Below are 22,500 nucleotides of genomic sequence, written 5' to 3'. Positions count from 1 at the left end.
GTATTTGTTTTCTGGAGTGTTTAGTAAGTTTGTGTTGCATTCTTTGTAAATTTTGTTAGCTTTACTTCACGTGTTACATAACTCTGCAGTCACTAGATGTCACCTAATGTAAACAGTGCTAGCATTTAAGTTATTTTTAAAACAGCATACATTTGCAACATATTTGTTTTACAAGGTTACTGGGTAATAGAGGTATTGTGCATATGTTTGTGTGTCTGTAGTTATGCAGTGGGGAGGAGTGATGTGCTTGGAAATTTCCATTAGTCTCATCTAATAGTATTTGTTGAACATGTCAGACTTGGCATGTGTTCAGAGGGCGCAAGATTTTGTAATATTAAACTTTATACTTGAAATTGTAGGAGATAACTTGGGATTGATGTTTTTAATTCATGCAGATTGTTGCAGTTTTGTAGTGCAGTCTGTATTATTTCTTATGGTTTGAATTTTTATCTGGGATAATTTGTTTTAAGGTTTTACTACAGATGTTTAAGGTAATTATTGGTCATTTTTATTTAAACATTTGTGCATTACTTGGGTTTAAACTGGTAATTAAACAAATGAATGTGTGGAAGAAAAGTATTTTCTTTGAATGTAAAATCACAACTGAGGTTACATGTACTTAACACTCATTTTGTGCCCAGTGCAGTTCCCGATCTGGTGCTCTTCAACTCTAAGATGAGGAACAAGAAAAGAAAAAGGTCACCTCCTCAATCTGGTGCCCCTTACCTAAGAAGCAAGCCAGATCTGTTCTCACCGATCATTGCCCCTGATCTCTTAAGTTGAGGAGCATAAAATTAAATAAGGTGACAAGGTCCATTCTCATCCATAATCCATAGCAAATCACTTGCTGCAAATGCAGCAGATGGCTAGCTACAGCTAAATAAAGCATTATAACTTCACCCCTGACAGGAAATGCATCACTGGCATTCATTTCTGAATGGTGGTATTGCACTGTGCCATACATGGAGCATTTCAGCACTTCAGCAAATGCTGTGTCGGCTTTCAGTTTAAGTGAAACTGAAGATCACATCCTCTGGCATCTTGTGTCTAGAGTGACTGTCCCCTTCTCTCCACCTCACCTACATCTCTGGACATGCAAGGTGGACAGTAAATAGAAGGGAGTGGTTGATATGCCAGGAAATTTGAAATTTCTGGCAAATTCCCTGAGCTCCTGCATCACTGTTCTGGAGCTGTGGATTCAGGTGTGGTATTATAAACAGCCTTTCCAGATAAGGGGCACTACAGACATTAAACTGTTTGCAACTTAGGAAAGTGTGTTTCTCCCACTGTTATGCTCAATGTGGCAAGTAAATCATTTCAGTCGTTGTGTTATTCGTCCTTTGGGATGGTAGATTACTACTTACTTTAACAACCTCCTCATTGAGCCCACACTACATGACAAGGTTTAGGAAGTTAAGACTAAAGCTAATTCTCCTTCATTATTGGTGGACAAGCCGGATGTGTTTGTATGTCTTATGTCCTTGGTAATACAGAAAGCAGTCCTAATACCAGCCAAGAGATTTTGTACATATAAGGAGAAAATTCTTATTGTGTACCAGTAGAGAGAAATGGAGTACTACTTTTTCAGTCTGTGGTAAACGTATGGAGATATGCCATCTTTGCTGTTGTAGTACAGGCTGTAATTTACTTTTTTGCTGGCACATTTTGTAACTTGCATCAAACTTGAATCTTTGCTGTCTGGTTAGAGAGTGTAGTAAGAGTGTGATGCTAGTAAATGGCCTGATGAGAATATATACATATGCTGTCCTGAATGGATTTGGCAGTTGTGTGAAACTGACAGTAAATGGGTATGTATGTCTTCAGCTAAAATTAATAAAATATGATAGGTCCCCCTCTATGACCCAGGACACCCATACCATTATTTAAACTTATTAGAAATACTAACCATCCAACCCAGTACCATATTCACGGGTGACTTTATTCCCACTATTAACAGGAAATACTATACGACACCAAATGTACATGCACAGAGATTCCTGGATTTTGTAAACATAAACTCCCTGGACCAGAGAGTCAATACAAAAACCAGGGGTGCAGCCATACTGGATCTAGTCCTCACTAATATGGGAGACTGCTGCACACCCCCTACTGTAATGCCTTCCCTGGTAAGGTCACACCACAAAATGGTCTCCTTTGAAGTAAAACTAAAACCTGGACCCCAGCTAAAACGTGAATATTCAGGAATTATTCTAATTAAGTGAGAACCTGGCAAAATTTCAAGCCCCCATAAACCCTGCAAACACTTCTGCCTATGCAGAACTGTTCACAGAAACCCTGTACAAGCATGTTAATAGCTGCATAGAGGCAGCTGCACCCACCAGTAAGAAGTACAGAACTAACAAAAAAAAAACAAGCCACCCTGGTGGATTGACAAAATTGATCAGATGTATAACAGGAGGAAGAAAATCATGGCAAAAATTAGGAGATGCAGCACTCAGCAGGATAAAAGCATTCTTATCAAACTAAACAAACAACTCAGAGGACAAATAAAGTCTACCAAAGCCAAATTTGAGGTAAGTTTGCCTCCCAGGCCAAGGACAACCACAAAGCATTCTTTAGCTATATCCGCAGCCTCAAAGGCAATACACAGTTGTGTGCAGAACTCATTGTAAATGGAGTCACCTATACTGAGCCAGAAGATACAGCAAACCTCCTGGCTGATAACTTCAGCTCCAGCTTTACTCCTCTCTCCCCTCAACCTTCCCTCAGGAAATATCATCAAATATAACTTCCCTTACTATCACTAGGGAACAGGTCCTTAATGCTCTGTCTAAGACCTTGAACCCTGCATCAGTGGGCCCAGACAATATCCAAGGATGCCTTCTAAATAGCATGAAACATCATGACCTATCAGGGCCTCTGAAATTACTATTTAATTGTAGCCTCCAAATAGGCTTCATGTCTCATGAATGCAGAAAGGACAGTCATCCCTGTGCACAAAGGTCGGCCATCTACAGACTCTGGAAACTACAGACCCATAAGTCTCACTAGTCTTATATGTAAAGCCATGGAAAGAATTACCATGGAGATGATCAATAGAGATATAGTAAACCTCCAGACACTGGAGCCCACCCAGTTTGGTTTCATCAAGGGCAGGTCATGCCTACTTAATCTGATGGACTTCTTTGATAAGGTCACCAAAGCAATGGATGAGGGCAAAATCATTCACTTTGCCTACCTTGACTTGGCCAAGGCATTTGACACAATATCCAATTGGACATTGTTGACAAACTCAAGGTTAGGTACAAACCCGTATGTCATCCAGTGGATAGCCAACTCGCTCACAGACAGTACCCAGGAAGTTAGAATTGGAGAGGCCACCTCTACAAAGAGGCCATTCACAAGTGGAGTCCCTCAGGGATCAGTCCTTGGACCGCTCCTTTTTGGCATTTAGTTCTCAGAAGTCAAGGCCAATGTCAGTGGTCTCTGGCTGACTAAATTTGCAGATGATTGCAAATTAGGAGCTGTCATTGAATCTCACACTTGACACAAATGTTCTCCAGGAGGGGCTGACACTGACGAACAACTGGTGTCAGAACCATTGACTAAAACTAAATGTCAAGAAATGCATAATAGTATCCTTTGGGAATCATCCATCCCTGGTAATTATCATATTAACAACACACCCCTTAGATTTGACCCAGTAGTCAGGGACTTAGGGATACACATATATAGTAATCTAGCCTTTGGTCATCACTTGTCTACAGCGGTGAGGAAATCATTCTATGTAGCGCAACTTATAAACAAAGGTATGGCATCTCAGTCCAAGGAAGTTATTGTTCCATTGTATTTGACATTCATCAGACCTATCATCAAGTGCTGTGCCCCCTTTGGTATGTACCTAACCAGACATATCCAACAAATGGAATGTCCACAGAGGTTCCTTACTAAAAGAATACAGGGTTTAAGTAATATGTCCTGTGCAGACCGCCTCAAGGCCCTATGCATGTATTCTGTCTCCTACAGGCTTTTGAGGGGAGATCTATGCCTGGCATACAGGGCATTGTCAGACCCCACTCTGATGGACTTCCTACATGTCCACAAAACAAACAGTACCAGAATTACCCATTCTAAAGTCTTAACCTTGTCTGTGATATAAACAGGACCTGCTGAAGAGAGAGGTACGTGTCCCAGAGACTACCCATCTATGGAACAGGCTCCCTATCCATGTGAAGCAGAGCTCCTCCTTAACCCAATTGAAGTGCAGCTTGGACAATTGGATGGGAAACCAGAAATTCATCCCTGGTTTGGCACCTATGTCTTTAATGCAGACAGGTAACCTATAAATGGTTCATCTCCCAGGCCCATGCTTATACGTATCAAGGGTATTAGAACTTGTCAGAGAATTGGGATACATGGCCAGGCTTAAAAAGGCCCTTGTGTTCGTTAGCCTAGTAAATACCTATGAGCCTATATGCTGTCTGTTAAAGTAGGTCAGTGTAGTTTGTGGGCCATCCTTTTAAAAGCAGTAAAATTATTTGTTTGGAGCCTCTATTTAAATTCACTTATACTTTAAAAGAAAAAACACAATGCTCTGAGTTTTGAAAATGCTAATTAAAGAATTCATTATAAAGCCCCAGTGTCTGACAAATCAAGACCATATGCAAGGGACTCTGCTACTCATATGTTAACAAAAGTGACATATTCGCCTATTGATGTCAAGGGGTAGACAATGTGAGGCACCAAACAGGGTGACATACCTGCTAGCTAATACTTTTTGGCAGACCATTTAACTGTCCCTATTTTGGATGAGCATTCCTATTTTCAGGCCTGATTTAGGATGTTATAATTTTTGGAGGTTTCACCCCATTTTCAGGCTTGGTTTACCTATTTAGACAATGTTCTGATCTCCACCCCCGTCATATGTGATTTTTTTTAAGCTGTCTAGTACACAGAAAAAAACACTATATTATTTTCAGTTTTTGCAGGTTGAAAGATATGCAGGGTTTTAAAATAACGTGAATAAAAAAAAGAACAAAAAGCTTATGTAAACTAATTTGTACGATTTTGAGTAAATAAATAAATACTAATACACACAAAAGTGCTTGAATATTACAAAACCGGTTATTGTCTTAAAAGGTTATGTTTCTGGTGCTAGTACAAGGTGCAACTTGTCATTTAAGTTTGCATATAGCTTGCATAGACTGCCATCTTGTGTCCACTTCTTGTAAATGCCACTGGCAACAAATTGTATTTAGTTTCACAGGAACAAAATCATTTATGTATTTTTATTTTATTTTACATTTGTTGACCGAGATAATCCGACTGGATACATGTCCATTTTCAGCGCAGGCCCGGGGAGAAAAGCTCCAGGGTGCAAACAATAATATTACATAATTCTTGTTAAACAAAGTTTACAGGTTCTGTTCAGACATACAAGTAATACAATCACTCAAGGATTAAGATTACAAAAGGTTAAAAGACCTAAAAAAAAATGCCACACAGTTAAGTTACAAATGAATAATATTAGAACACAACATAAGAAGACGGCTAATCAGGCTTGGAACAAGGACATAGCCAGTGTGATTTAAAACATTGTTTGTTACTTTTCTTGAATTGACATAGGGTGGTTGTAGAGTAATGTCAGCAGGAAGTGAGTTCCGAAACAAACAATCAAATAACCGTTTATCTGGCATACTGTTTAAAGCAGTAAGTAAGGTGAACATGTTCTTCACTTCTGCAGATTGATTTGTATGCAAGATGGAAATGTGTGTATAATAGCAAGGTTTTAATAGATCTTTATTTCAATGTAGCAGTTCAGGAAGGTAGTCATTACTTTCTTATTCTATCTTGTTAAACCTGTATATTGTATAAGGTGCATTTGTTGTTATAAAACTTAGTACATTCCGGCCTAAAAGGAGCTCATCAGTAGCACACAGTTTGCTTAAAGGATGTCAAAAGAGCTTCATTTTCAGCTGGAGCTATGGTGTCAGCCACATAACTTTACCACATTGAGTTTTACATGTTATGAAGGTAATAAAATGTGATTTATTAATTTATTACAGTGAAAAGTATGTACCCAGTTTGGAACTCCAGTTGTTTTTACAGTAATACACAATTAAAATGTAAGTTATTTAAAGGGTAGCAGTGTGATTCTACAGGTCTTAAAATATTTTGTCATTTATCCAGGACAATTGAAAGAGAAAGGAAAGATGCATTTGTCTGCTATGCCTTGACTTGGCCATTTGTCAAAATATGTGTGCCAAGGAGTGATGCAGATGCCAAAGGTGTCAAGGGGCAAATGGAAAGGAATGATCATAGTGACCATGGGCATCAAAGGCAGCAATATTTTTTAAGGTTGTGAGTCATTAATGAGGACTGCATTGTATATTTTGGACAGTTGACGCACAGAAGACAAAAAAAAATGTGAAGAGCTACGAGAAATAACAATTCTCTTGCCTGTGTATTTAAAATGTTACAGGACAGAATATTAAAACAAAAATTTGACCTCAGAAATGTACTGCATCTAGTCCGCATTTTATATTTTGGGCAGTTGAGACAAAGAAGACAAAAAATGTGAAGATGAGCTGAGAGGAACAGCACAGCAATTGTCTTGCCTCTGTATTCAGAAAGTTACAGGACAGGTTATTAAAATAAGATGTTCTTCATGTTTCATTGTTGCAGTCATCACCTTTGGGTTATCCCTGCTGTGGTAGATAAAGCAAGGCAGCTGATGCCATTACATCAGTCTTTCTTGCCGTGGAGCCCATAGCAGAAGCAGTTCGCAAGTGTGCCGGTCGGTCGCTACCAGAGCTCGGATCACAGCTGAAAACATCTAAAGCTTAGTACCCCATTGGGGATCTGTTTTTCTTGCACTAACTGATATTTGAAAAAGTTAACAATTGTCTCGCCTGTGGAAAGCAGATCCCACACCGAGACTTCCATTCATATTGCGTCACTTGTTTAGGCCCAGACCACGAAGTCTCCTGTTGCCGGTTCTGTGCCCTCTTTAACGCGAGAACCATTCATCGTAGAGCTCTTTTTATAGACAGATATTTTCATCCTCCATCTTCACAAATGGCGTTGGTCAGCCAACAAACCGTAGAGCCTCCAAAAAAGTGTAGGGACAAAGATAGAGACAGACTTCACAAGGCTAAGCCTTCCGACGACTCTTCCGCTAAGCAGGTCGTCAGTTCTCCGGAATTCATTGAGGCGCTGTTGCAGCCCCTGATGCCCAATGTGATTGCTATGCAGGCCTCTACTGAGACCCTTTCGGAGTCCGGTGTGCCGCAGAAATCTTCTTCGTCTTCAGAGCCTTTGGTTTTCTCTGCCTCGGCGTTGTCTGCAGCCGCAACGCAGGCACCGGCTTCTAAGGAGGTCTTTCTCACTACTGATTCTAGTCAGAAACCGACGTCTTCACACCCTACTGCCTTTTCTCTCAGACCGATGAATACTCTTTGGCCTAGAAGTCAGGCCACCCCTAGAAAATCTACCTCTAGCTACCATCTTACTCCCAAATCTCCACCCCAGGCCCAGATGCTTAAGACTGAGGAGGATCTTATTTCCCTTATCAGGGGCAGTCATGCTACAACTTCTTAAAGGAAAAGACACCCTTCTCCTGAACTATTGACAGAACAAGATTCTGAGGAATCAGATTATTCAGATTTTGAAGAGGAACAACAACCTCTTACTGCCTATGAGGATTCAGATCCAGAGAAATCCATCCCTTCTGCCTCCACACCAGAAGACCTCTCCTTTGAGGAAACCCTCCACACCCTCAGGAAACATTTCCAATGGGAATCTCAGGATTTCCCTCAGTCTAAAAAAAGGCCAAGAGAATTTCTAGACCTACCCCAGCACAGACCCCTTGCCATCCCCCTTATTTTAGAAGTGGTGGATGATGTTTTCCATGAATCCAGTTTAGCCCCTAATGCCCTACCACCTGCTCCCAGTAAGCCAGACAAGTATTACAGAGTACCAGACACTCACAAATACCTGTACAGAAATCCTGCTGCAGACAGAAGTCATTACACAGGGTCCCAAGGGAGCCAGGCTAGTTCTGCAAAGAACCATGCCCCTTCTGATAAGGATACCAGAGCTCTGGACAGATGAGGTAAAAAAGTTTACACCTCTGCAACCTTAGCTATCAGAGCTCTCAACTGTCAGTTCCATATATTAAAATATCAACAGCACACTTTGGAACTATTAAAGCAAACGATTTTTACTTTTCCTGACTGTGCCAATTCTAAGGAAATAGCAGATTTATAGCACTCTACTTGCCAAGTAGCAAGGCACTCTGTACACTGTGGAGGTGACGCACTAGAAGCCTCTAGCAGGGCATCAGTGTATGGATCTGTCATTAAGAGACATGCATGGTTGAAGGAACAACCTCTACCTGACCATGTCAAGTCTAAATTAATTTGATTAACACCTGTGGATAATGACTGCTTGTTTGGAAAAAAAGCAGAAAAGGTGCTTAAAAAGATGGAAGACAAAGCAAAATCTATGCAAACAGTAAAAGATTTTTTTCAGGTTCAACCTCCTAGATTCATCAGGAATGTTCCCTCTAAGCACTGGTCCTTTCCTGCTCCTAGCAGATAGGGGCAAGCTAAGCCCCACAAGGACAGGCCACTTAGGTCCCTACAACAGGGACAACAGAGATCCAAATAGTGGACCACGTCCGATGCTAAGGCAGGGAGTTCTAAGCCATCCCTCTATGGCAAAAACTCTCAATGACTCCCACCCCCCTTCCCGCCTTTCACCCAAAAGCTCGGAGGAAGGCTGTCCCTCTGCAAAGAAAATTGGCTGTTACCAAGGACCAATGGGTCATAAAGATCATTTTTCATGGATACAGATTCACTTTCAACGAACTCCCAATTCCCAGAGGGTAGCCAGAGTTTCCTCCCAATCAGTGGGCAGAGGCATTAAAACAAGTCCCCTGTTGGTCCCCAGATTCAGAATGCTAACCCTGCAGCAGCTGCTGCCTATGCTGACAAAAAATGCCTGGTTAGTGACCCTGGACCTAAAAGATGCATACCTCCATATCCCCATAAGGGAGTCCTGCAGGAAATCCCTGCGTTTCAGAGCAGGCTCACAGCACTTTCAGTTCTCTGCTCTTCCCTTGCTTATCTACTGCTCCAAGGGTTTTCATCAAATGCTTGGCCCCAGGAATAGCATTTTGCAGACAGAAAAATATACAGATTTTCCCTTATCTGGACGACTGCCTCATTCAGACAGAGAGCAAAGAAAAGCTGCTGCCGGACCTACACTTTGTCAAAACCCTCCTAACTTCCTTGTGGTTCACCATCAACGAGAAGAATCAAGGCAAACTCCCTCCAGGAGGATCATTTTCCTGGGAGCACTGCTGGACACAGCATCCCAAATGGCCTTCCTATCCCCAGAAAAGCAGATCTTCCTGCCTCTCTACTTTACCCAGCTGGCATCCAAAAGTCATCTCACAGTGAGGAAGCTCCTGCAAGCCTTTGGGTACATGGTGTCTGTATCCTTCTAATTCCTCTGGCCAGGCTTCACATGAGGAAACTTCAGTGGTATCTAAAGAATGTTTGGTGTCAACTCTCACAGCCTCTAGAGATCTCTCTCCCTCTGATCCCCTCTATAAGGGCCAAGCTTCTCTGGTGGGCAGGGGCCAGTGCCAAGAACCTGGGTCTCCCCTTCATCCACCGCACTACTGGGTAGACCATCACCACCGACGCCTCAGACATCGCTTGGTGCACCCACCTAGCAGGCAGGTGCACCCAAGGTCTTTGGGATACCCAACACCTTCCCTTGAATATCAACCAGAAGGAAATGATTGCAGTGCAAAAGGCTCTGACATCCTTCTAACCCCATTTCAGGCCAAGAGTTCTCCTTATCAAAACAGACAACACCACAGTAATGTGGTACATCACCAAACAGGGAGGGACACAATCTTACCCCCTGTGTAGGCTAGCCATGAACCTCTGGCTGATTGCCTCCTCCATGGGATTACACCTAATAGGCTAATACCTACCAGCAATCAACAACACCCTGGCAGACCACTTAAACCAGACACTTAATGGACGCTCGCGAATGGCAGCGCCACAAAAAGATCTTTGTGCAAGTCACTCAAGTGTGGGGAAATCCGGAGGTGGATCTCTTTGCTTTGCACCTCAACCACCAGCTAAAGAAATTCTGCACCAGGGATTATCACCATCTGGCATGGAAGGTGGATGCCTTGGCCTTCCCCTGGAACTCCCTCTTTGGGTACGCATTGAATCAAGTGGGGGGGGGGGATGCTGCACCCAGATTTGCAGACTCTCAAGCTATCAGCATGGCTGATACTCCCAAGGTAAGCAGGAGGCTTCTGCTAAGCAAGCAGGTCCTAGACATTATCACAGAGGCCAGAAGGCCTAGCACCAGAACATCTTACACAGGGAAATGGAAAAGATTCTGTTCCTGGTGCCAGTCCAGAGGGGCCAGTTCCTCACAACCTTCTGTCCCTTTTATCCTGGACTATCTAGCGGAATTACTCAATAGTGGTCTCTCCTTCTCTTCTGTTAAAATCCACACCTCAGCCATTTCAGCTCATTTTAATACAGATCAGCCCCTGTTCTCTCATCCTTTGATTAAACAATTAATCAGAGGGGCTTCTCATATCTGACCTCCTAGAAGACCTCTAACGTCAGCTGGGATTTTAATCATGTTTTGGAAAAACTAACCTTACCACCCTTCGAACCTGCTGCTTCAGCAGAACTGAAATTCCTTTCCTGGAAGACTGCTTTTTTGCTAGTTATCACCTCAACCAGAAGGGTTTCTGAACTTCAGGCACTGATGGCCATTGAGCCCTTCATCATTTTCCATGCAGGCATGGTTTCCTTTAGGACTAACCCCTCCTTTATGCCCAAGGTGGTATCTATTGTGACTCTCAGCCAGGCCATTCATCTGCCCACCTTATTCCCTGACCCTCAAAAGAAGGGGAAAATAATTGTGCACTCTCTAGATGTGTACAGACAGCTCAGATACTACCTGGACCATAATAAACCCTTCAGAAAAGTGGACCAACTTCTTGTCAGTTTTGCCCTAGAGGCAGAGGGGAAGCCCATTTCCAAGCAGACTATCTCCAAATAGATATCACACTCTATCCATTCCTGCTATAGATTTCATGGGAAACCTCCCCCTAAGTCTATTCATACCCATTCCACTAGGGCAGCCTCCACTTCCACATTCCTCAGAGGAGTTCCCACCAGGGACATCTTGGAAGCTACCATCTGGACCTCGGTCCATACCTTTACAAAGCATTACCACCTTCCTCTTTTCTGTAAGGCTAGGGCAGGGGTTGCCTCTGCAGTGCTGCAGGGCTGGCGTACCCATGCCTAGGTCTCTTAACTAATCCTGCTACCTCTCTCTTCAGCTTTGGGAATCCTCCCACAGGTGATGACTGCAACAGTGAAACACGAAGAACAAAGTACAGTTGTGTACACTTACCATAAATGTAGATGTTTGAGTGTATTCACTGTTGCAGTCTTGGTTTCCCTCACTCCTTCCCCCTTATATCCTCATTCATTAGGGAGACATAAGCTTCTTGGGGTGGTTGTTAACCAGTGGGACAGTTTTGCCATATTTCCTGAGGCTCCAGACTGGTTAGGGCAAGAAAAACTGATGTAATGGTGTCAGCTGCCTTGCTTTATAGCACTGACGATCTGATGTCGGTTTATAGGTGACAGCAGCTGACGCAAAAAAATTTGACTCTGGTATTCGGCGTGGCCAAGGCCTACCACAGCAGGGAAAATCCACAGGTGATGACTGCAACAGGGAATACACTCGAACATGTACATTTATGGTAAGTGTACACAACTGTACTTTCTTGACCTCTAAAACAGAATATGGTACATGCTGAAGTTTATCTCTCAACAAATTCCAATTGAAAGCTGTATCAGTCAAGTTTGAATCTAAAATGAAGTCAAGAAAAGTTGAACTGTCCATGTGGGGAGGTGTACCCTACACACCTTTAACTAGCTTAACCTAAAAGTCATACAAATTCAGGGTAAGCTGAACTCCTTGGATATTCAAAGCTTCTTTATATAACAAACTTCCTTGGTTGACATTAGCTGAAATGAAAATTGCAAATACAACTGAAAATCCAAAAATACTGAAATTCAACTCAAATGACACAATGATTTAAATGCCAGTTGTGGCACGAACTGTAAATATAAAGAGCTCTATTTAATTTATTCTTCATGTATAGTGGAGCCTACTGCCCAAAATAAAAAGACCGATAGAAGATGACTGTACATATGTGAACATAAATATATAACAATACTGAAACTGTAGGCTAGTACTCTGCTAACTCTTTCACAGGAATTGCAAAGTGATAATTTACAGTACAGGAAATATAATATTCTTTCTGCAGGAGGTGGGGAAGCCCTCCTGCAGCTAGTGTGCTTGAAAAAAGAATGAAATTGTTAAGTACTAAATATTTCTTAATCTCTGTGGTTGAAGGACCTGAGAATATGGATTACAGGTTGAGACACTTGTGGGTGGTTTGCCTTCACTGCCGACCAATTTCTTTAAAGATGATTAATTGGCTTTCGCACTTATTTATATGTATTTTGCTTAGACACTTTTCTGTTCAAGTTATAGCCCTGTCAAGATGCTTTTCTGTTTGCATTTTGTATATCTAAATTACAGGATCCCTCTAGGGCCATGATTAAGTTTATCTTGTGCACAGTTTAGCATTTGGCTTTTATTACGAATGTTTCTAAGCTATCAAATTACTTGCCATTTCATTTTTACTTCTCAAATGTTCTTGCTATGACCAGTAAACAATTTCTGCATTTTTGTGTTGTGTTTTTCCCCTTTAGTGAAAATTACAAAGTCAGGAGGAGTGGTGAAAGCTTCTCTTCCTGTAAGAGGTAGGTCCGTGTAGCTCCTCTTCCTGTAGGAGGTAGGCCTATGTAACTGCTCTTCCGGTAGAAGGTAGGTCCCTATAGCTCATATTCCTGCAGGAGGTAGGTCTGTATAGCTCCTCTTCCTGCAGGAGGTAGGTCCATATAGCTCCGCTTCCTGCAGGAGATAGGTCCATATCTTCTAATCTCTTAGATCATCCTTGACTAGTGGGGCTTTATTTTCTTTGAAGTGCATAATTCTGGCTGTGACTTGAGGCTGCGAAAGGCATAGCCCTCCCTCTTGCCAGGATTGGACATCTGTGGTTGTTGCTCCATTTTTCTCTTGCCTCCTGCCCAGCCTGCTAACTGGGAGTAATGGTTTCAGTCCTTTGGCTCCACATCGAGTGTGCTAAGGGCAAGGCTTCTTCTTCTTCATCATCTTCTTCTTCTTCTGCTACTAGAGCATACATTTTACCCCATTTGGACTGCTTGGCCTGGGTCAGTGAGGGCTGTCAGTGTTAGCCTGCACCAGGGTCTACCATTATTAACTAAATGTTGGGTGCCTGTTCAGCTGTTGTTGGGACTCTTGAATTACATACAGGAGATATCACCAGTTACCCTTGACACTCATGTTTTTTATGAGACTCCCACCTGCCCAGACTTCCTGATGATGACAGCAAGCTGTCTAGCTCAAAAGTCTTCTTTGTCATCTTTATACCTCTAAACTCAGCCGTCTCCTTGCTCTGACCTCCTGAACCAGTTATTGTTTATTTATTTATTTTATTTTATTGTATTTTTATTTTTATTTTACATTTATTGACCGGGCTAGTCTAGCTGGATAAATGTCCATTTTCAGTAGAGGCCCGGGGAGAAAAGCTCCATATTGAGTACAACAAGCCATTAACGAATGATATACAAAATAACAATATACAATAAAAAAACACCAAATTAAGTACAATCATGAAAAGGTATACAGAAGAATACAGCAAAATGATTTGGGGGGGAAAAAAAAGTAGAAAGCATGGCCAGAGCAATAAACATTGATGAACTATCAGTATCTATGTGAAGACTTCAGTCAAAAGTTACATCCTGAGCAGAGTTAGAAGAGAAGGCTAGATAAAGCAGGAGGTTGTAGGTGAGAGGAAGCAGCATTTAGTCAGGGATAGAACAGGAACATAACCAGTGAGTCATGAGATGAAGCTTAAGCTTCTTTTTGAAAAGAGTATGAGAGCAGAGTGTTGTAAGTTTAGAGGGTAGAGCATTCCAAAGCTTACCAATGGAATTGCAGAAGAGGGAGTCTCCTGCCAAATTGTTGGATCTGCAGGTGTTAATCAGAAGTTTATTAGAAGAGCGTAGGTTTTTCGGATTTTGGTAGAGGGTAAGGAGGCTTGCAAGAATAGGAGTATTGGAGGATTGGTGTAGGGTTTTGGGGCAATTGTAAGCTGAGAGAAGTGGAGATGGTGTAGAAACTCTAACCAATCAAGTTGTTTAAGATTTAGACAGTGATGAGTTCGAAAAGGAGAGGCAGCAGCAAATCTGGCAATATTATTATAGGATACAGTCAGCTTGTTAATGTTGGCTTTAGAAAGGTTTGTATAAATCGGTGAGGCATAGAGCAACGTAGAGATGAGATGTGTTCTGGCTATAGCAGTCCTGGCTGTTGGAGTAAGAAAGGGTTTGATTCTATAGAGGGATCCAAGTTTCTTGTTGATCGTTTTTATTGTACTGTTAATATGTGTGTCAAAATTGAGGTTGTTGTCTATAGTTATTCCTAGGAGTTTGGTAGTGAGGTCTGGAGAGATAACCGTACCATCGTTAGATGTAAGTGTAAAATGGACGGGGGTGGACTTACGGGTTGGGGAGAAGAGTAGAAGTTTAGTTTTCTTTGGATTTAGAAGGAGGCAGTGTTTTGTAAACCATTGTTCAACAGTATTAAATGCATTCTGGGTGATGTTCTGCAGGTCGGTTTGAGAAGTAGCTGAGCAGATAATAGTGGAGTCATCAGCATACTGAATGCAGGTAGAATGTGGAATTGCTGACTGAAGATCATTAATATAGATGGAAAATAGGAGAGGGCCTAATATGGAGCCCTGAGGGACACCCTGGGAGATTGGTAAGAGATTAGAAAGATTATTGTGCCAAAGTACTGTTTGTTTTCCGTTATTGAGGTAAGATTTGAACCACTTGATGGCTAATGGGTCTAGCAAAAGTGATTTCATAATATGCAAGAGCAGCTGATGATGAACCATGTCAAAGGCTTTGGATAAATCAACGAAAATTGCAGAGGAAAGAAGGCCGTTGTTATGTTTATTGTTAATACAATCTGTAAATGATAGCAGGGCAGTGGTGGTACTGTGGTAGGGTCTAAAACCGAGTTGACAGTTTGCCAATAGTTTATTTTGGAGAAGGTGGTTTAGAAGTTGCTTCTGGATACATTTTTCCATAATTTTTGCCAGAGGAGATAGTAAGGCTATTGGACGAAAGTTAGAGTATTCACTAGAGTTCCCACCTTTGTGTAGAGGAATAATGTAAGAAATTTTCCAGATGGATGGGATGTATCCTTCACTGATGGTTCTATTAATAAGAATGGATATGGGGTAGGCAATGGGTCTGGCACCAATTTGAATGTATTCTGCTGGGACTTGGTCAGCAGAAGGGGTGGAAGGTTTCAGTTTTAGTTGAAGAGAGCATATAGTAGAAGTAGGCACTGGTTGAAATTGAAAGGATGGAGTAGGATTTAAAGGTGAGTTAGGCAGATTTGATGTGTCTGGTGAAAGATGGCTAGCAAGAAATTGGATGGTGTTGGTAAAGAATGAATTAAAGGAGTTGGCAGTTTGAATGGGATTATCTGGGTTAGAGCCTAGAGGGTTAGGGGTGGTAGATTGACCTGGGTGCAGAAGTTTGTTAATGCTGTTCCAAAACATTTGAGGCTTATTAAGATGGGTTTGCTGTATTTGGAGGTACTAGTTCTTTTTATCTAACACTATGGCTGTTTTAGTATCATTTCTTAGTTGTTTAAAAATTAAATGATCTAATGGGTTTTTAGTAGCACGCCATTTTGCCCAGGCTTTGTTTCTCAGATGGATTTTATGCCTAGTAGTATTTGAGAGCCAGGGTGCTGGTTTAGCTTTGCATTTAATAGAGCGTAATGAGGCATGGTGGTTCAGGATGGATAAGAAAGTGGTATTAAAATAGGCTACTGCTTCATCAAGTGGAAGATGTTTTAGTGGAGACCAATTACATTGTTTAAGTTCTGTCAGGAATAGATCATGGTTAAATTGTTTTTTGCAGCGAACAGTCCTGGCAATGTTGGAATGAGTGAGGTTGGTTTTAGATCTGATAAAGTAGGTTAGGGAGTGGTCACTTAGATCATCTGGGAGGATCCCTACATTGTGGGTTTGAAGAGGGTTATTAGTAAGTATCCAGTCCAAGGTAGTTTCTTTGTTGGTGGGTTTGTGAGTTCTAGTAGAGGAGTTAATAGTTTGAGTAAAGCCATATAAGTTAATATGGGTGGAAGGGTTACTACTGTTACAGTAGAAGGTTTACACTGCTTTTAAATTTTATAAAGTTACCAGTTATAGAAAGCCTGCAAGGACAAATAAAATAGATGTGTAGCTAGTACAACACAGCTAGTCTGTGATGAGACCTTCTGCAGAAAGTGCATGTTACTTTCTCACTGTCCACTTTGGTTGTTCATCCTGCTTGTGTGGGTGGATTCGTTTATAAGTTATATAAATATATGCAGTGTTCTTCTGATGTTTCTTTTCTTTATCTTATAAGTTGTAGTCGCATAGCACGTGGAGGTCAAATTGAGTTAATGTAAGGACAGGGTGCATCCTCGTACTCTGGTGAGAGAATGAGTGAAAATTCAAAATTGGCCTGAGCTTAGAATATCAGCAGAGGGGGTACTAACATTTGCTTACTGCAAAACACCTCACATATCAGCTGTTATTATGATTACGTCTGCCATTTCTGAGCACTTTTGGTATAAGTTATGAATGGAGAAATGTTTCTTTTAATAGAACAGAGGACGTTTATTCTCTACATTGTTAAATTGTGTTTGTATATCCAGTAGTTTAGTAGATATTAACAATGCAGTATGAGGTCATCTGTAGATTTCCAGGCTGAGACTGACATTGGTCCATTGCAATCAGAGCTCTCCCCAAGTAAACAAATGCAGATGAATTAAAAACACGTGATATGTTGCTGCTATCCATGTACTGACACGTTTCTTCATTGGTGCTAAAGCATGAATTATATAGTTTCACATTAATTCATACATAAAAGAGTTATATAGTTTCACATTCATTTGTATATAAATGAATACAGATCAGTATTAATGCAACTAGTCATCAGTTTTAAGCATGAGTTCTTTGTGTTGTACATAAGTATATTCATTTTTTACTTCCAGTCTTTTAGTAATATATGAAGCTCTAGGCAGGATTTCTAATGTTACCGCAAACTGTACACTATGTATACAGTTTTTGAATGTCAGTACAAGAATTGTGGTAGCAATGTTATTGAATTCAGAAAGTGTACAAAGTTTACACTTTGTGGTAACCTTTATGAATCTGGCCTTCTGTCTTTTTTTTTTTTTTACCTAAAACTTAATGCAGCTTTCCGTTTGTGATATGTAATTGTATTCATTTTACTACAGAGCTTTTCTCGCTAGACCTTAATGAAAGATGATCTGTGCTCTGATGGACAATCCACTTGCTGGAATAAATAATAGTGTTTGCTGAGTACCATGGGACTTTACCCAGTGGACAGTTGAGTGTGAGATTCTGTTTAATAACTTTGTATTTTTTTCTATTTGTGATTGTACAGGCGTACGGTGTGGAGGTGCTTGGAATAGACCTGTCCTCCAATATGGTGGAAATTGCAATGGAGCGTACAGTGGATGAGGATGTCCCTCTGGTAAGTGCTAAAGGCCACATGAGGGTTTTTTTTTTTAGTTCAGCTGTATATTATATTAAATTGTGTGTGGGTGGAATATTGACAGCTAAGACCTTCCATCTCTAAACATGTAATACATAGTAATATTCATGTCTTGCAGATGAAGTTTTCTAGCTCATGTTGTAAGGCTGCAATTTTTGTAATTGCCTGTACATATAAAATCCTCTTATGTTATCGGTTGACTGGTGTTTAGTATTTACTGTAATATTTGAATATTGTGAAGGTTTGAGGTACTGTATTGTTTTTGTTAACAGTTAGAGCTACAGCCTGGGAGGGGTAAAGAGCGGTCTAGGTTGTCAGAGAGTATGACTGGGAGATTACAAAAGTGCACACTGACATTGCTTTATGCATGCAGATGCAGTATTTGTAGTCATGATTGAAGTGCTGAGCTACTCAGTGTGTGGTGGAGATTACAGTAGTAAACTGCTTGTTACAATTGCAGTGGCATGCTACAAGTACTTGGCGCAAAGACCTTTTTTTTTTTTTAAATTTATTTATTTTTTGCTCTTTATCTTTGAGCTGGGGGGTGGGTGCCACTGGTTCTGCGACTAACTGGTAAAATCAGATGAAATCCTTTCATCTTCTGAAACCAGTATCCATTGTAAAACTGTTGAAAAATTACTTCAGTTTGGACCTTAATTCTTCCAGAATTTCTTGAAAATCCAGGCAGCTTTGGACTTCTTAATTTAGACAGCAGTTAGGTTAGCTGCGACAGTGAAGCAAAGTGTTTGTGGCAGTGATGACCCACATTCAGGAATGGGCATTGAATAGCCAGTTAGGAAAGATATGGCTTGAGTACCCACTAGTCAACTCTGTTGTCATAGCAGGATGAGAGCCTGCTTGATTGTTGCAGTCTTTTGTGGTGGAGGTGAGAGTATATTGCCCATTGGTAAGTACTCCTGGAAGGAATGAAGTGCAAACATACACGTATGCCATCACTTTAGGTAGAGGTGGGGACCCTGTGCCAAGCTCATGATCCAATGTTGTCTTTTCTATTTTTCTTGAACTGATGGGTCATCGGATCTGATTCGCATCCAAAGCCAGCATCTCAGATTCTACAACCTTGAATCGCTACCTTCTTTACCCATAATACTCTGCCTTCTTTGAATCTTCCCAGATCTCATTCAGCTCCATTAGCATCCAGACATGGCTTGAACTCCAGAGTGATAAGTAGTATTTTATGGGGTTTTTTGGCAAAATTATTGCTTACTTTTAATGCCTCCTCTGCCTGTCTGTTATCATCAGAGTTTCCTGGTTAAATTAAAGACTTTCTTGTTGTTCCATCCTTCTCCCTCCATTCTGGCACTTGGGGTTTTCTTCTCTTCTCTTCTTAGTTCCAAAGAAAGAAAGTGTTTGTATATATACACACACATATATATATATATATATATATATATATATATATATATATATATATATATATATATATATACAGATGGTTCCCCTTCATATGACTGAATAACTACAAGCTCGAAATGCAATAACCCAAAACTAGAAAGTCGAAACAACAAAATCCTGGAAGTGCAAGACATGGAAAACAACGAAAATAGCGATCGTTCTCCATGATAACATGAAAAGCTCGAAAATAAAGAAAAACGTTTATTGTCCCACAGTAACACTTCAAACCAAAGAAACACAACGTGAATCCATACATCCACATAGAGTCCTCATAAGATCTGCTGTAGATCCAACATGTAGTGTTGTGTCAAAAACCCTACCATATTTGTTATGAACAGTCCTCGTACTTTCTTTAACTTACGGTACAAAGACATATAGCGCACATCACATCTTCAACAATCTTGCAATTGCCATAAAGAAATCCAAACCGGAGTAAGTAGATCTGTTCTGAAAACATGCTCAAATTTAGCATGACTGATTACTACCTTTCATTTTTTTGGTGAAGGAGGTGCACCACAGCTCATTCTAATTCTGAGCTCGTCTACCCTATCCTGTTCTCTACATAACACTCTCATAAGTATCGATAGGTCTGTTGCTCTATGGCCCAGTAACGACTTCAGTCTATGGTGCCACGCCTCTACGCTGTTTTGCGTGCGAGGCAAAAACAACACATTTAATTCATCCACATTCCAAAACGAAATTGGAAACAATGGGGGAAACCTGGAAACAATGGGGGAAACCTAGAAAATCCATAAGTCCTAGTGCAAAACTTTTGAACCTTCCCCAACATATACCAGTCACAGAAGTACTTTAAAAGTTCCCTGCCATCACCTGGAAACACGGCTTTCAGTTCTTCAAGAGCACTTAATACAGCACACTCAGGTAGAAATGCTAAAGCGATGAGACACTTAACATGCAAATGAAAAGAAAGGTCTCTGTTATAAAGATGTGCAAGACCCAACTGTTGCACCTTTCTCCAAATGTTTTGTGAGAAGTGAAACAAACAACCTTTAGGTTTTACACCTTGTAAATTGAACAGAATACTCTTCCTGGCTGCTATCTCAAAATCACTCAATATGTATCTGACAGGCACTTCGAAGCCTTGTTCATCCATGAGACGTAAAACACAGCTCCACATAAAGTTGTAAGATTTAAGGGACATTCTACTCATTATACAATATAGCAAAGGTACCCGCGGTGGTGGTGCTGCGGTAGCATTGTCACCTCACAGTAAGACGCTGTCTGGTTCGATTCTCAGCTAAAGCGTCTTCTGCATGGAGACATGCGTGAATGGGCATACCTTCGTTGAAGGTTGTGCGTCAGGGCTGGTAACTCGGCACATAAAAATCAACTACCAATCATTAGCGGACCGGAGTTCCGCTGTGGCGACCCCTAACCGGGAAAAACCGAAAGACACAAACACAAACAAACATACAATATAGCAAAGGTACACTTTTATGAAAACCTCCGTATCTAATCAAACCATGAATACTGTATAGTTGATGGCACATTATACCTTTATAAAAGAAAGTACCGTCAACAAGCCAAATAGTGGCTGTGCTTAAATCAAGCAAATTTTGTTTAGTTGAAAAGACCACCACCGCTGTTTCTGTGGCATTATCTACCATGCACTTGCAAACTTTGTAACATCAATATCTTCTAACTTTTCAGTGTGAGAACTGCTGTTTTTTAACTTTGAACGACGCATCCTGCCAACTTTCTGAACCAATGATTTCCAGTAGGCAAACTAGGAGCTATTACATTAGATGTTGATGCTAAAACGTCATCAACTATTAAACAGGGAGTATCTCTGGAAGTATTAGATTTCAACTTTAACGAATGAGACACTTTATAATGCTCAACTTCAACAGGGTCTCCAGGATGTAGGTGCCAGTACGTTTTGTCTCAACTTATTTTTCTCTATGTAGAACATACCCATCTATGAGAAGTATAGGAGCTCCTTTCCGAGATGATACAGTGACATATATTTGGCCAATCATGCCTAGGGCAGTGAAGTATTCTTCTGTACTTTGCATTTCAAACAGTTTGAATACACCATGCAGTTTCTTCCTTTTAATTTTCACGCTTCTGGGCTTTCAGGTTTCCGGTGTTTTGTCTTTACACACACATACACACACACACACACACATACGTATATATATATATATATATATATATATATATATATATATATATATATATATATCTTTAGATATACATAGGATTATAGGAAGTTACTAGGCTAATGGCCCTAGGGCCCTTACAGACCTAGCCAAGTTCTCCCCATATTTCAATGATCAGCACTAACTGCCCCTGTCCAGGAGGGAGACAGGTTGAACCCCCAGGGTGAATTTATGGTTACCCATCCAATCATCCAGATTGTGTTTGAAGAAGGCCAATGAGGTGCTCTGTTTGACATGAAGTGGGAGTCCATTCCAAAGGTGTGTTAACCTCTGGGAAACAAATCTGTCCCTCCAGCAGGTTCTGTTAATGTCACATACCAGGTTAAAGTCTTTAGAGCGAGTGACCCCTGTACCATTTGACTTGCGGATATGCAGCATTTCCAGTTAAGCAGGGTCATAGATTGCCTTACATGCAAGGCATAGGTCGCCTCTGAATAGTCTGTATGAAACAGAATAAAGTGACAGTGATTTCAGATGATCCAGATAGAACACATGCTGAAGACCTTGAATTTTCCTTGTGAGGAACCTTTGTAGTTTCTCCATTTGCTGCATGTGCTTTGAAAGATACATACCAAAAGGGGCGTTGTACTCAATTATTGGCCTGATGAGGGAAGAGTACAGAGAGGTTATAACTTTTTTTCTGGATGCAGTGCCCTTACTTATGTGATGAGCAATATAGAATGGCCTTCATACCACTGTGGTAATATGGTGATCAAAGGTAAGGTAACTGTCAACCTGCGTGCCCAGGTCTCTCACCACTGAGTGCGTACTTGGGGTGTTGCTGTTGATGTGGTAGTTAGCAGGAACATTGCACTTACCAAAGGGGATGATGATATGTTTTTTTGCATTGAGTTTAAGGCCATGACTTTGGCACCAATCCTTTGTTTGTATAAGACCCTCTTGTAGGATGTTGACATCATTTGGATATTTTATGACCACTCCCAGTTTGCAGTCATCGGCAAACTTTGTCAGCCACAGACCTTTAGTTTTAGCTTGTACTTCGGAGAAATAGATTGCAGACAGTAGAGTTCCCAGGACTGATCCCTGTGAAACACCACTGGTTATAGGTCTGCTGTTGGAGGTGGATTCCCCTAATTTGACTATATGGGGTCTATCAGAGAGCCAGTTAGTGACCCATC

The 22,500-nt window shown here is 40.9% G+C and overlaps 1 protein-coding gene across 3 annotated transcripts in view; it reads left to right on the top strand.

The window, feature by feature from the left end:
• The window catches only part of LOC122805489 (phosphomethylethanolamine N-methyltransferase-like), a 465,550-nt gene that overhangs the window by 175,068 nt on the left and 267,982 nt on the right, over positions 1 to 22,500 (top strand). For all 3 annotated transcript variants that reach the window (XM_044075678.1, XM_044075676.1, XM_044075677.1), the window contains exon 8: positions 17,652 to 17,741. In XM_044075678.1, coding sequence (XP_043931613.1) covers positions 17,652 to 17,741 — 90 coding nt within the window. The remainder of the gene's footprint in view (positions 1 to 17,651; positions 17,742 to 22,500) is intronic.

Source organism: Protopterus annectens, chromosome 6.part1 (genome assembly GCF_019279795.1).
Source record: "Protopterus annectens isolate FY-2018-M chromosome 6.part1, PAN1.0, whole genome shotgun sequence".
NCBI classification, from domain to species: Eukaryota; Metazoa; Chordata; order Ceratodontiformes; family Protopteridae; genus Protopterus; species Protopterus annectens.
This window is presented reverse-complemented; position numbering and strand designations above follow the sequence as displayed.